This window comes from Topomyia yanbarensis, chromosome 1, assembly GCF_030247195.1.
Source record: "Topomyia yanbarensis strain Yona2022 chromosome 1, ASM3024719v1, whole genome shotgun sequence".
Lineage (NCBI taxonomy): Eukaryota > Metazoa > Arthropoda > Insecta > Diptera > Culicidae > Topomyia > Topomyia yanbarensis.
In genome coordinates this window covers 141475400-141488909 of record NC_080670.1, presented here as the reverse complement: position 1 = coordinate 141488909, position 13510 = coordinate 141475400, and the positions used below count along the sequence as shown (strand labels likewise).

The 13510-nt window shown below is 38.5% G+C and overlaps 2 protein-coding genes across 3 annotated transcripts in view; one reads left to right on the top strand and one right to left on the bottom strand.

Moving 5' to 3' along the window:
• LOC131696298 (uncharacterized) overlaps nt 1-13510 on the bottom strand; it is a 357871-nt gene that overhangs the window by 134157 nt on the left and 210204 nt on the right. The gene's annotated exons all lie outside the window — the stretch shown is intronic.
• The window catches only part of LOC131696325 (TWiK family of potassium channels protein 7), a 135733-nt gene that overhangs the window by 79472 nt on the left and 42751 nt on the right, over nt 1-13510 (top strand). For both annotated transcript variants that reach the window (XM_058984881.1, XM_058984874.1), the window contains exons 2-3: nt 4344-4505; nt 4571-4694. In XM_058984881.1, the coding sequence (XP_058840864.1) occupies nt 4344-4505; nt 4571-4694 (286 nt within the window). The remainder of the gene's footprint in view (nt 1-4343; nt 4506-4570; nt 4695-13510) is intronic.

Genomic DNA, 13510 nt, shown 5'->3' with positions numbered 1-13510 from the left:
CGACATTATTTAGACTAACTTCGCTATTCCTTCTCTACGATATATTTTTTGGGTTGCAAACTATCGAGTGATAACACGTTATACAGACAAAGAGTTATGATAGCTCTAGATGTTATAAATCAGCGAAAGTGTTTCCTATTTCTAATATCGGATGGTTTGTGAAATACATGTATACGAACGATTATATCGAACATTGAAGGGAAATACAAAGGATCGTTAATGGACGGGCTTGTTATTAACCCTCAAAAAGGCAACCGGGTCTCAGAGGCCCGGCACGTTACAATTTTTTAGTTACAAAAAAATGTGTATGTAGTATAAGCTTGGGATTGGAAATTTTTATAAGTAGCTTTGAAATCTATAACAAAAATAAAGAATTGTGAAATTTTCATCTATGGAGTAATGGGCAGCAATGTTTGAATTTTTTACTTGCACAAAAAGGCAAGCCGGGCCTGGCAGGCCCGGTGTGCATGCAATATTTATTAGGAATACCACGGGTTTTATACATTAATATTTATATGAAAAAAACATTTTGATGAGTTCATCTTCATATTAGCAGGGATTTTTTTCATGTTTTGATTGATTTTATCTTTTTACCTTTTCTTATAAGAAAAAAATCTTGAAAGTTTGAGCGAATTCTATACATTTCTTGTAAAAATAGCATACGACAATGACGTGTGTCATATTTTTTTGGGTAAATACTTTTATTTCACCCACTGTGGTCTACTTGACAATTATTTGGATGCAACATAACCTAACTCTGTCGTTATTGTCTATTTTTTGTCTATTCTCTGTGTTATAGTTGTCGTAATTATTCAAATTGTAGGATCTAAAAGCAACAAAATATTTAAACGGCTATAAGATGATATGCCCATGTTTTCAATCGTCTCAAAGAATCTGAAATAATGGAAGAAATTCGAGCAAATTCAACAGCAGACGATTCCGAAACTGATTTGCAAAGCGAGGAAGAAGATGTGAATGATATTGCTTCCGACAATGAATCTGATGCAGACTCGGAAGAGAAATCTGAATATGTACTCCGGTTATGCATCAAAAGAAATTAATAGCAACCCAGAAGCATTTATTGGTCGTGTTCAAACGAAATAGAGCTCAGAACCAATCGACAGTCAACGTGATCTTCCGAGTACTCACCTTTTGGAAAAAATTTGATCTTTTTGCATCCATCGCCTTATACGCTGAAATCGGGATTTGCTTATTGTTTGTACTCATCATCCTGTAATTCCGGAACCGGAAGTCGGATCAATTAGTAATTCAACAGCAGCCAATGGGAATGCTGTACCTTTCATTTGAAACCAAGTTTGTAAAAATCGGTAAAGAATTCGCTGAGAAATAGGTATGACATTATCTTAGGAACATGGTAAGTTCCCCCAAGGCATCAAGAACCGCCATAGCTGGCCAATGTGGTCGAAGTGCCTTCGGTGGGTCATTAATGATCTAGACATGCAAAGCCAAGTAATGTTGCACATATTTTAATATATATTGCATCATTTGGACATAATGGTAGTATCAGTTTCTATGGAAATTTGCTGTGTGATTGTACTCTTCAACACGTAACTCCAGAACCGAAAGTCGGATCAATAATAAAATTAATAGCGATCGATGGGAAGGCTGTACCTTTCATTTGAGACAAAATTTGTACAGATCGGTGCAGCCACCTCTGAGAAAAATCGGTGAGATTGTTTGCCACATACATACATCCATACATACAAACACACATACACACACATACAGATATTTTACGATCTCGACGAATTGAGTCGAATGGTATAAGAGATTTGGCCCTGCGGGTCTCGGTTAAAAAGTCGAAATTTCGACCGATTGCATAACCTTTCTATATGAGAACGGCAAAAAGGAGCTTGAATTTAGACGGGCCTGAGAGGCCCGGCTTGCCCTTTAATGTTAGGATTTTAGCTTGCCGTCACAAGGGTTAAAAACGGAACTTGAAATTAGATTCATTAAAACAGACGCGGCGAATTTTCAGTACGTTTTGATCCGCGTTCATCGATACTAGTCAAATTAAAGTCTTATTGGAGCTGATTATTCACTTACCAATAGCTTTTTTAATATAATAAACTTTCTCCAAAAGTTGAACAAAATCTATTTTCACACATCGTCGAACCTCCTGTGTATTGAAAATGTCCAAAACTATTGATTGTCAACTGCCAATAACTTTCCCTTCAATATAAAACACTCCCGAAAAGTTGACAAAAAATTCGATTTTGACACATCGTCGCTGTGCTTAGAAAATGTCCAAACTATTAATTTTCAACTGCCAACAACATGTCCCTCAATAGTTATTTATTTCTAAACAATTGAAATTTAACCGCATCAACTTCAACTCCAATAAACGGGAAAGTAACGCAAAATGTATCGCGATAAACACCGATGAATTATCGACGATGACGATGAATCCGACGATACATTATCGTTAACGGAGTTTCCGATGACGTTGACGGGTGGTTAACGTTATCGACGATGACGATTAATTATCGATTAACAACCCTGAACCTTAAGGTTCAAGTTACCTTTTTTGAGCATGTGTTAGATTTGAACGCAGGGTAGTATGGGTAGGAAATACTATGTTCAGCCTAGCCACCAGATTATCCATCCAAACCCCCTCAAAACTCCAAAAGAAGAATATCAGCCGATCCATCAGATCACAACGACTCAAATCATACAAAAAAACTGCTGGAAAAACCATCGGTTTCGCTAAATGGTGCTTTTGAAAAAGTGGCTGTGATTTTTTGTCACACTACCACAGCGTGCTGGAGCACGCCACACAACTGCGCAATGAAAAAACCACAGCCACCTTTTCAAAAGCACCATTCTGCTAAACCGATGGTTTTTGCAGCAGGTATCCTGCATGAATTGAATCGTGATGATCCAACAAATCGACTGATATTCCTCCTTTAGAGCCCTGAAAAGGTTCAAATGGATAATCCGGTGGCAAAGCTGAACACAACCCTTCCCACGCACACTACCAAGCCTTGAGGTAACTTGAGCCTTAAGGTCCGCCCAGGTTAAGTCTTCGGTACGGAGCAATACCTCGACCTAGGAACTTCTAGCATGTTGTTAGTCGCCTCTTACGACATGGGAGGAGTTCCCAGAGGTTCTATTCTTGGCTGAAATAGTGCAAAAAGATTTCAGCCCGCCGGACACCACACGGCTTTACAAAGGGCTCAATAAGTTGTGGTGCTAAAACCAAAGAAGCATCGGTATCGGGAGAACTTCCTTCGCCAGAGAACTCTCCGTCGGCGTAAGCTAGATTCACCGCCGGGGACTAGACTGAGTCGTCGGGGCACCAGCGAACCGGACACCCTGCTCCACCGGAATCGCCGAACTGACTTAACTTGGCTGGTTGGCTCGGTTTCCTGTCACTGCCACCAAAAATTAATATTTTTTCTAGACTCCTTGAATAATTTTCTTCAAAAGCCATCTTGCGGTTTGATTCTAGAGTAAATAGAACCAGAGATATGATCAAAAGAAAATCAAGGGTTTTGTCAATTTTTCAAAACGGGGGTGCTTCCATGACCAGAGGGGTGGTTCAATTGACACAAAAATTTGGGTTTTTATATATTGGCCCTAGATGAACAATTCCTCCAAATTTGGTTCAAATCCGTGAAGGTCGATTACACGTGCATTGATCACTTCGCGTGGAATGACCCATATTTAAAATGACCGTTAAAGCGGGTGAAGCTTTGTTTTTAAGTGTTATGTCTGTTAGTCTGTGCTAAAACAATGATCTTAACACATTTTCTGCAGCGAAAAATACCTTTTCTGGCAACTAAACAGATTTCTCCAATTCTCGACAAACATATGGTTACGGCGTAAAAAACCAACTGTCAAAATTCTCTTTAAAGAGAAATTCCGAACAAACCGTTACTGACTGAATACAGTTCACAGCACTAAATGGAAGAGAGAACCGTTTGTCCGGAATTTTCATTCAAAGTGAATTTTGACAGTTGGCTTTTACGCCGTAATCATATATTTGTCGAGAATTAAACATGCGCATTTGCCAGAAATATGAAATGCAACTTACAACTTGCAACTAAATTGCTACTTGAACGGCAAGTAAACAAAATGACAAACATTTTTGATCAGTCGTGAGTCTCTCTTAATTAGAATTGTAAAGCACATGCCTCAAATTAACCAATTGACTTGTTGTTCATTATATATGCATTTTACGTGCAACGGTTCTATTGGGTGCATTAATTGTCAACTTAATGGTAGTATACCGTGTGTGTCAAATTTTGATACAATATGATTTCTGGACATAAGCATGATTAAAAAATATCAATCTATGAGAATGTTTTTTCTTGTTACAGATTTTCAGAGAACTGGAGCTACCAGCGGAAGTCGCCAGAACGAGAGGATTGAGAAAATCTGTCATTGAACTTCGAGAAGAGTTTATTTATTCTGTTGTGAACAACACCGATGTACGAAACCTCGAAACATTACTTTCACTAGAGTTACAAAAATACGAAAAGGTACCTATGGAAACATTTCAAATTCTCACATTAGGCCTTTCAGCTCAAGTGTATTCTAAGAACAGATTGTACAAGACGCCGCCCAAGGTGGAATATCAATAAATGTGGAATCCAATTTTCCTGTGGCATCAGAAAAATGGAGCATATTACAAGCTGTGTTTTTCGCATCCACTGTTCTTACTACAATTGGTGAGTTAGTGTAATCAGTTAAATAATGTAGCAAAAAAATCTCCAAACAGCATGTTCAGTTTTAAACGTATATATTTGATCATTTGAATACTAAATAACTAGGTTTTCGTTCGTTACAACAATTAATGAAAACAAATGCATTATCATGTTTATGGATCTACTCACACATTCCAGTGTTCGGAGACAATGTTTGCACACCTAATGCAACTGTCAACAGCTCGTGGTTTGAAAAATTCTTAAGGGGGGCGTATGATGTAAAGTGCTCAAACCAAGTTATTTCGTTTTACGATTTAGAGGGCAAGAAAACAATAGATCGTTTGTGTAATGTTAAGATATATTTATACATTCATGGTGTTCGAATAAAAATATTTTTAGTCACGCAGAACCACACATACGAGCGTTCCAAGAGCAGACGTTCAGCCATTTCCACGTATAGGAGCGCAGCTGCGAACACGATAGCGCTTGATAAAATTGTCTGACACATGAAATTTATATTTATTATATTAGATTTGTAAAGCTTAGACGTGTAGTTACTTGATAAACCAAAAAAATAGAAAAACGCTTTTAATCCACCTAACAGTGTGATGAGACATTTCTTATAATTCTTATCACTTTCTTCGGATATTATATCGATTGACAACATTTAGAACTTGATGCTTCACGATGTTTTTGATAACACATGCTACATGGGATAGTGGCAGGATTCAGAGAATCGCTCTTATAAGTATAGGACAATATCAGTCCTAGAAATCTCAAAGGCTAAACCAAATCAACAGAAAAGCGGAAAAATGGCCCTTAAAATAGACACACAAACGAACTATTGCTAATGCTCTGTTAATAACATAGCTAAATTCTCCAATCAATGCATTGTGTAGGGAATACTGAATTTTCCTAAAACGTGTTGTGCTAAAAATCAAAAACAAATTTTTTGAATCGATTTGAAGTTCATACTCCCAATAGCGTTTACTCAAATTTCCAACGCGACTTAGAACTAAGCACTGAAATTTCAGCTCTTGATATCACGCTTCCTCTGAAGTGCATGCGTGGATAATTCCAACTTTAATTCAATATCGACTTTTACTAAAAGTGACTTCCCAGTAGTATCTTTGATTTGAACTATTATCGCTAATCATAATGCCAAAGAACAAAGAACTCTCGAAACCCGTTAGGGAAATTCATCATAATTACTGGAATTTTCCTTTTCACGAAACTTTTCGATAACCTTGCATTAGTGCACTTAGTGCACGCTGCTTTGAAAATATGTTAATAATTTTCAAATACCTTACACGGTGTTCCTAAAACCGTTATTAACAAAAAAAAATGACCATAAATTTGTCATACGGCATTCGAAAGATACAGTATCCAAGCATCTTCTCAGTGAATTTCAAAACACGTTTCATAAGGCTACCAGCAAACACCCACGGTTTTGGTCCTATCTCTACGAACAAAAAATATTTGTCTACTTATTTAGTACATGGCATTCGAAAGATATAGTAATCAAGTATATCCCCTGCAAGTTTGAAAATATTTCATTGACGGAATCGAAATGTATAATGGTTTGGATGTGGTATGCGGTCATAGATGGGTTTTCTACCAGACTTCAAGTGTGAATCCATGTTTGTCCATTGACTATTTAGATCGTTTATACGTGCCGCAGTTTTTAAAAGAAACACTTACCATTTAGTTACATAAATATAATGTACAACAGGTGTTATTTATATGGTGCACTGAAAAAATATGAAAGTAGGATTGTCTACCAAACGGTAAATATAATGCGCAAATTAAAAAAAAATGGATAAAAGTTGGAATGTTTACTTCAAAAGGCCATATCTCAATGGTTTGTTGATCGATTCTAATTATTTTTTTATTATTGAACAAGTAGACGTTTCATCATTAATTTTCATTAAGAAGAATGTAAAATAGTCATCTACATCAATAAATAGACAATATAATTGATCTCAACTTTGATTGGCAAGTTTCCGTGTCACTAATATCCTGGTCACGCCGCTAATGAACATTGGCGTTCGGATCTCATTACTCACTAATTATGTATTATAACGTGTCAGACCTTCTGATGTATTCCTTTTCGGACATTATGACGCATGGTCGTATGTTATTGGGGTAGTTATATGATGTATGGTCGTAAAAAAAAGTCGAAGAACTGTCCACTTTGATGAATCATTGTATGGTTTTGAGAAAGTTTGGGCAAGTGCTCTTGGTTCTATTGATTTTCCGCTCTAAAGCCTAATGAGTCCATGCGATTGTAATTTTTGATTTCTTATTAACATATAGGCATTACGTTGAGTTGAAAACATTATTTCAGCATCTTAGTTTACTCCGAGGCCATGTTTACAACTATTGTTTTTCACCGTGTTGAAAATTAAAATATTTTCCAGTTTCTCAGTAAACTGCCGTATCAAAATCGTATAGTTTTTGCGTTCGATATTTCTGTGTATCAATGCGAAACTAGTCGTTTCGAGGACATTAGATATTAATAGTCGTTAATATTTTCACGGGGCGTTCGAACTGGTCAACAAGGCTCAATATAGCATCAGAAGATTCTTTTTGAACAGATTCAATGGCATATAGAGTGGTTCAATGGCATATATAGTGGGGCCGTCGGTTCCGACAGCATGAAGTAACAAGTTACTTTACGCTTGTCCGGACATGCCGTAGACTCAGGTGATTCGCATTTCTAATGCCAAAAGATCTTGACTCCTACGGTAGCAGACAAAGCAGACAAGTCGCCGGTGAGCTCTAAGCTTGCATATATGATCCTTCCACGCTTTTCTGAACTTTCTTCCTTCAACTCCTTGCTCTCCCTTGAGTACTATAGCTCTTAATATTGAAAAATATACTTCACCTTCCAGTCCCTTGCTAATTAAATGCCGTAACAACTGTTGAAAAATTGATTCAATAGGTCGTTAACAAAAATGGTTAACAAAAAAATGGTAAAAATATAGAGTGTAAACATGATTTTTAATAAGCAAACGATAACATCGCAACGACCAACTAGTAGATCCCACGCGACCTTGTAATTATCTGTTGTGATACTGATGGTGTCTAATAGCTTCCTCACAGACCCCTTCAGCGCGGCCATCAAGTAATGAAATTTATCAACTAACTGCAAATTGTTATTTCCGTGGATCAAAACTGTATACGCACTTCGGAAAGAAATCCTGTTATTGATATCATCATCAAAAGTACGCAAATCAATTTTAGGTAATCGTACAACTGATGATACAGGGGCAGACACCATAGCGGCAGATCTATTGTAACGACTGGCCTTTGTGATAATAGAAAATCTGGCAGCAAATAATATTTCTCCTCCATTTCATCCATTTGTTTAGTCAAGTCGACCACTGTTTCTGCACCATCACTTGTTAGCAGCTCAACATTTATTGAGGTAGAAATATAGCGTTCGAAAAGCTGATCAAGTCGAGACCCTAGTAACAATTACGGTTTTATGGCACTCTTGAAGCCCTTCTTAAAACTTAGAATGCACTTGTACTGTGCTATAAAACTAAAAATACTACTTGGGGATACACGCGAATCAATTTTATCACAATCATGCGCAGCATCAAACCATTTATGAACTTTTCTATCGCCAAGATTGAATTCATGGTGACGCTTAGCACCTTAGATTGTTCCCTCAGTTTTGCCATTTCACAATTCAGGAATCTAAAGGACCCTCCACAACTATCAAATTTGATGGAAACTACTCCTACTCTCAATGAATTCACCAAACTGCCAACTGTAGAATGCCCAGTGTACTCACCGTAGCCACAACTACTTCATTCTCTTACAACCACTTATCTGGTCAAGCACTCCGCCAAGCCCCTTTAGCGATGCAGGTTTTCACGTAAAGGCCCAGACAATGACGAGAATCACATAAGCAGGTTTGAACGACAAACCCGGCGAAACGCCAGGAAGAATGCTTACAACTCGCTTGCGGATTTTTCAATCTACCCGTGAATAACAGGAGCAGTTCAATTTTCACTACAACTGTGCGTTTTTTGCGAACTTCACACATAGAAAAAATAGTGTAAATTTACGTCTCCTGACCATGACATATACGAGCATCAAAAATGACTTAGTTTTACGTTTGATTTTAATTTTACATGACGTTTAATTTCGTAAATCGTGTAATTTTACTTCTCATACAGCGTTTGTTCTGAATTGTAGGAAGTGTAATTTTATGTCATTGCGCATGTAAAGTATGTTTCTTGTAATATTAAACGGAACACGGTAATGTTCCGTCATTTCGTAAATTACGGTTTGTTGAATTGTGTCATGTTTACAATTACGTCAACGATAAAATTCAGATTTTTTTGGTGTGTTTTTTATTTATGTCTGGACTAATTTGTGCATATAATGCCCGACACGTTGCGTAATTTTGACCGCACACAATTTCATTTTCTCGTGACACACGGTTTCAAACTTCACCCAGAACCAGACCAATCTTTATCTGGAAATATTCTGCCAATCGCGTTTGGCTGCTTGGCTGGTCCGTAATCCACGCTCGGTTGAGCGGTGGTGATAATTTGGATCGCCTGATCGACCCCGATTTGATGTCCGGCTCGAAGAACCAGAAAAATGTCCGCACCGGGACACTCTTTTCGACAGCTGGGGGATGCACAAACCAAAGTTCAATGCTCTCGGGTGTGGACTGTATGGAAAACTGTTCCAATTTAATTATTTTCTGAAGGAAAGTTTCAAATTTGATTCTTTGTAGTGGAAAATTCTATTTAATTCTGTGCTGTGCTGTGCTAAACGGTTTCATAAGAACTGATAAATTTATTTCGAGTGTGATGTGGTATATAGTTTGATGCTACCTAACTTGATACATTCGCTGGATATTGTTTTGACATCTGGAGACGGGATAGCTTCTGATGTCTATTTTGCGGACGCAGCAACCCAATTAACAAAAATAATAAAAACAATAGAAATAGGGAAAATAATAACGGAGCAAGTGTGGTGAATTCGTTCGCAAAGTCGCAGATCCAAAAAAAAGACCAAGTGCAACAGTAAATGCAACTGTAACTGCCGCAGCAACTAAAGCAGCGCCGGATGCCCGCACTGGAAACAAGCGGTGATAAACCACTAGGACGCACAGTGTCGCCTAGCCGGACAAAATCTTTTATTTTGGGTTTTCATGATTTAATATTTTTATCTGTTTGTAAACAGGTTGAATAGAGTCTTCCCAAAATATTAAGTGTTGAGGACGAAAGATAGATTTTTTACAGAGCTTCAAAGGTGAAATAGATGAACAATTTTGGAAAAAAAACTGTATTCAAACCTGTGTTATTTAAATGGACATATCTTTTTAGCTAGGATTCCGATTAGGATCGAACTGGTTCCATTTGAAAAGTTATTTACTGGACTTATGCTCGCCATTCGATTTAGTCTTTACAAGCCTTTATTCTCGCTCAAACATGAAGAACAAATGATGAATCGTGCATTAAATTAAGATTATGATGTTCAAAGTGGCTATACTTTTTTTGAAACAGTTCGGAAAGATCGCTTGTAGTTAATGATGTTTGAAAATTAGTGTACTTTCCGAACATGAATGTCTTCTTTTGCCCCTTCTGCCCCGAAGTATGAAAAATGATGATTTTTCATATTGTCTAAAGGAGACGCATGGCAGTGTTTGGTTACCCAGGGTAAGTTATATAATTTATAAATGTCCCCAGCATTATCAACAATTGAAATAATGTGTATTCTACTAAAAATTCACTATATCAAGTTTTTTGAATATGGATTTTCATATATAGTGCACATTATATTCGTAAATGTAAAATTTTCGAACCACGCTAAGCGCCAAAATTTTTGGGCAAAAAAATAAAAAATTGATATCAAATATGAATTCAGCGCTACAAAATTACCCTAATGTGAAATTTTCATCAAATTCGGGCCACTTTTGACCAACAGAATCCTTCGGCAACACGGTGGCCGAGAACTGTCGAGAGGAAATGGAATACTAGTAAAGACTTCGACAAGCAACTTTTTGTTGAGGATTTTCTCATGGAGAGCAGTGTTTAGAACATGGGTGCAGACAAGCTGACCGAAACGTTAACGCATGTGATACAACAATGTCTAGTAAACTGGAGCTAATGAGCAGACAGCGTTCAGCATACTCTTCCTCCAGCACTCTCCGGGCTGCCTGTCGCGTTCAACGTGCCAGAACCCAAACAAATAGAGAGGCACGAATTGTATTGCGCCCTACACGCAGAAACGCTCTCAAACCGGGAGGTAAAGGTAAGAAAAATCAAACTGCTACAAGTGCGATGCCGAGAAACTGGCGCCAACACTTGGGCTTATCAAGTCTTGACGGCGACGATCATGCGACCGTCTAAACCTGTTGGAATGTGCCCAAATAGGCTGAAGGTTGTCGTAGAGGCTCTAATCCCGGAGCACAACCCAAAGACTGACAGCAGACGGAAAGGCAGAAGCAGAAACCGCTGGAGATATGCAGGTCTCCAATGTCAAACTGCTGGCAATGGCGAAGAGTCTAAAAGTGAAGAAAGCTCCCGGTTCCTATGGAATCTCCAACATAACATTAAAAAATGCAAACCTGGTGTTTCTGGGCATGTTTCATGTTCCTGATTCCATTTCGTAGGAGGCGACTGAATACAGGAGTGCCTAAGTCAAGGTGCAGCTCCGCGCCGAGGATTTGATGGCTGGAGGATTCAAAATATGCCAGTCGCGCACGGAGTATTTTGAAATTTCTCCCTTACTGTGTTATGGACCGATATTTTCATTGCTAATCGTGGGAATCAAATGATCGTGTCCCAAATAAACCTGGTGTGGCTCGCTCCATGCGCTTACATCCTAACTTGCTTGGTGTCCTCTAGTTGTTATGCAATATATGTTGGAAATGAAATGTACAGTTTTGTAATCAGCACTGGTTAGTATAGCACAAATCAATCTCCAGCATAAATCTGCAGCAACTATGAATCTATCTCGGCTTATGCAGGAAAATAAAACTTCCATAGCATTGGTTCAAGAACCGTACTAAAGGAACCTTCTATATTGGAAACTGGCCTAACACTGCCTTCATTGCTTACAAAAAGGCACGCATGACTAACCCACGTGAAATGCCTCTTGCTTGCATTCTTGCAAATAAGTCTATTTACGTGTGTCTCATATCGAAGCTCCCAACTCGCGATATCTGTGCAGTCACAGTTTCTTTTACTGTCGGTAAAGAGGCAGGCAGAGATAAGGAAATGAAGTATATGCGGCTGTCCTCAAAGTAGTGTTCTATCACCTTTGCTATGGAATCTGGTTGCCGAGGCCTGTTGAGGAAACTTAATGTGCATGGAATTCCAACCAAAGGGTTAGCTGTCGACTACCAATTACTAATTACTGGACTTTGCATTGGAACAATCTTTAACTTAATGCAACAAGCATTGAGAGCTGTCGAACAGTAGTGTCGACAAGTTGAATGATCAGTTAATCCAAACAAAGCATCAATGATTCTATTAACACAGATTTGATTTTGATTTTGAGCTACTGTGTGCAGATCAAGTTAAATACGTTGGAGTTATATTGGATTCAAAACTGAATTGGTCTGCTCACATTGAGTTCAGAGTCAAGAAAGCGTGCATGGTCTTCGGGTAGTGCAGACGAACTTTTGCAAAGACCTAGGGTCTCAAACCTAAACTGCCCATAAAAGCATAAGAGTCCCATATTGAAATACAGCAAGCCGAGAAAAACGCTGTTGAAGATTTACATTCTCATTGATCCTTATGGATAGGACAACCATGTTTTGGTATTTTTTTCGATGTTTTCTAAACAAACATGGTAATCTTATTTGTGCATTGTGATTCAGTGGTGATTCAGAACAGAATCTAACAGATAACTCATTTTCGACAAAAATCCATATGGAACTCTTATGCTTTTATGGGCAGTAAACACATCTATTAGATTTACACGACAATTGTACGTCCAATAATTTCATACGGCTTATGTGGTGGCAGAGGGGAGAGGTGATGACGATCCAGTCAAAGCTAAATCATCTGCAATGAATGGCGCTCATGGCGTTGACTGATGCTTTCGCCACAACTTCGACTGCTGCCCTTGAGGCCCTTCTAAATTTCAAATTATTACACATACACCTCAAACAAGAAGCACTATCATGTGCACACAGACTGCAGGGTAGTGGGATTTGGAAGAGTAACCATATTGATGTTGCTACCAATCATACACAATTGTGGTCGCAAATAGTAACATGAGGTGAAGATATTCTTGCTCCCAGCGATATTACACTCACACGTAGTTTTCCTTACAGGACATTCCATGTGAAGATTCTCTCGAAAGAGGAGTGGTTGTCTGGCTATATGGAGAGACAACAACAAACGCAAGTGGTCTGTTACACTGACGGTTCTCTGATGGAAGGACGTGCTGGTACTGTCGTGAAATGAGAATGGAACAATCTCACTCACTAGGTAGATACTTTACTGTATTCCGAGCAGAAAAACTTGCGATTATGTGCGGGGTACAATCGTCCCTTCAACAGAACTTCTCCGGAGAAATTATATGCTTTTGCTCCGATAGTCAAGCTGCAATCAAGGCCTTAGCTTAGACAAATCACGGTCCAAGCAAGTGATCGCGTGCCGAACCATAATCGAAGAACTAAGTATTGGCAACACTATCTACCTTGTCTGAGTGCCCGGACATTCCGATATTACTGGAAATGAATCGCCCGACGTATTCGCCAAGGCAGATTCGGTGATTGAGTTCGTTGGTCCTGAGCCATCCTTGCCAATTTCGACAAGTTGGATAAGCGAAAAATACGGCCCTGAGCTTCTTTCGAG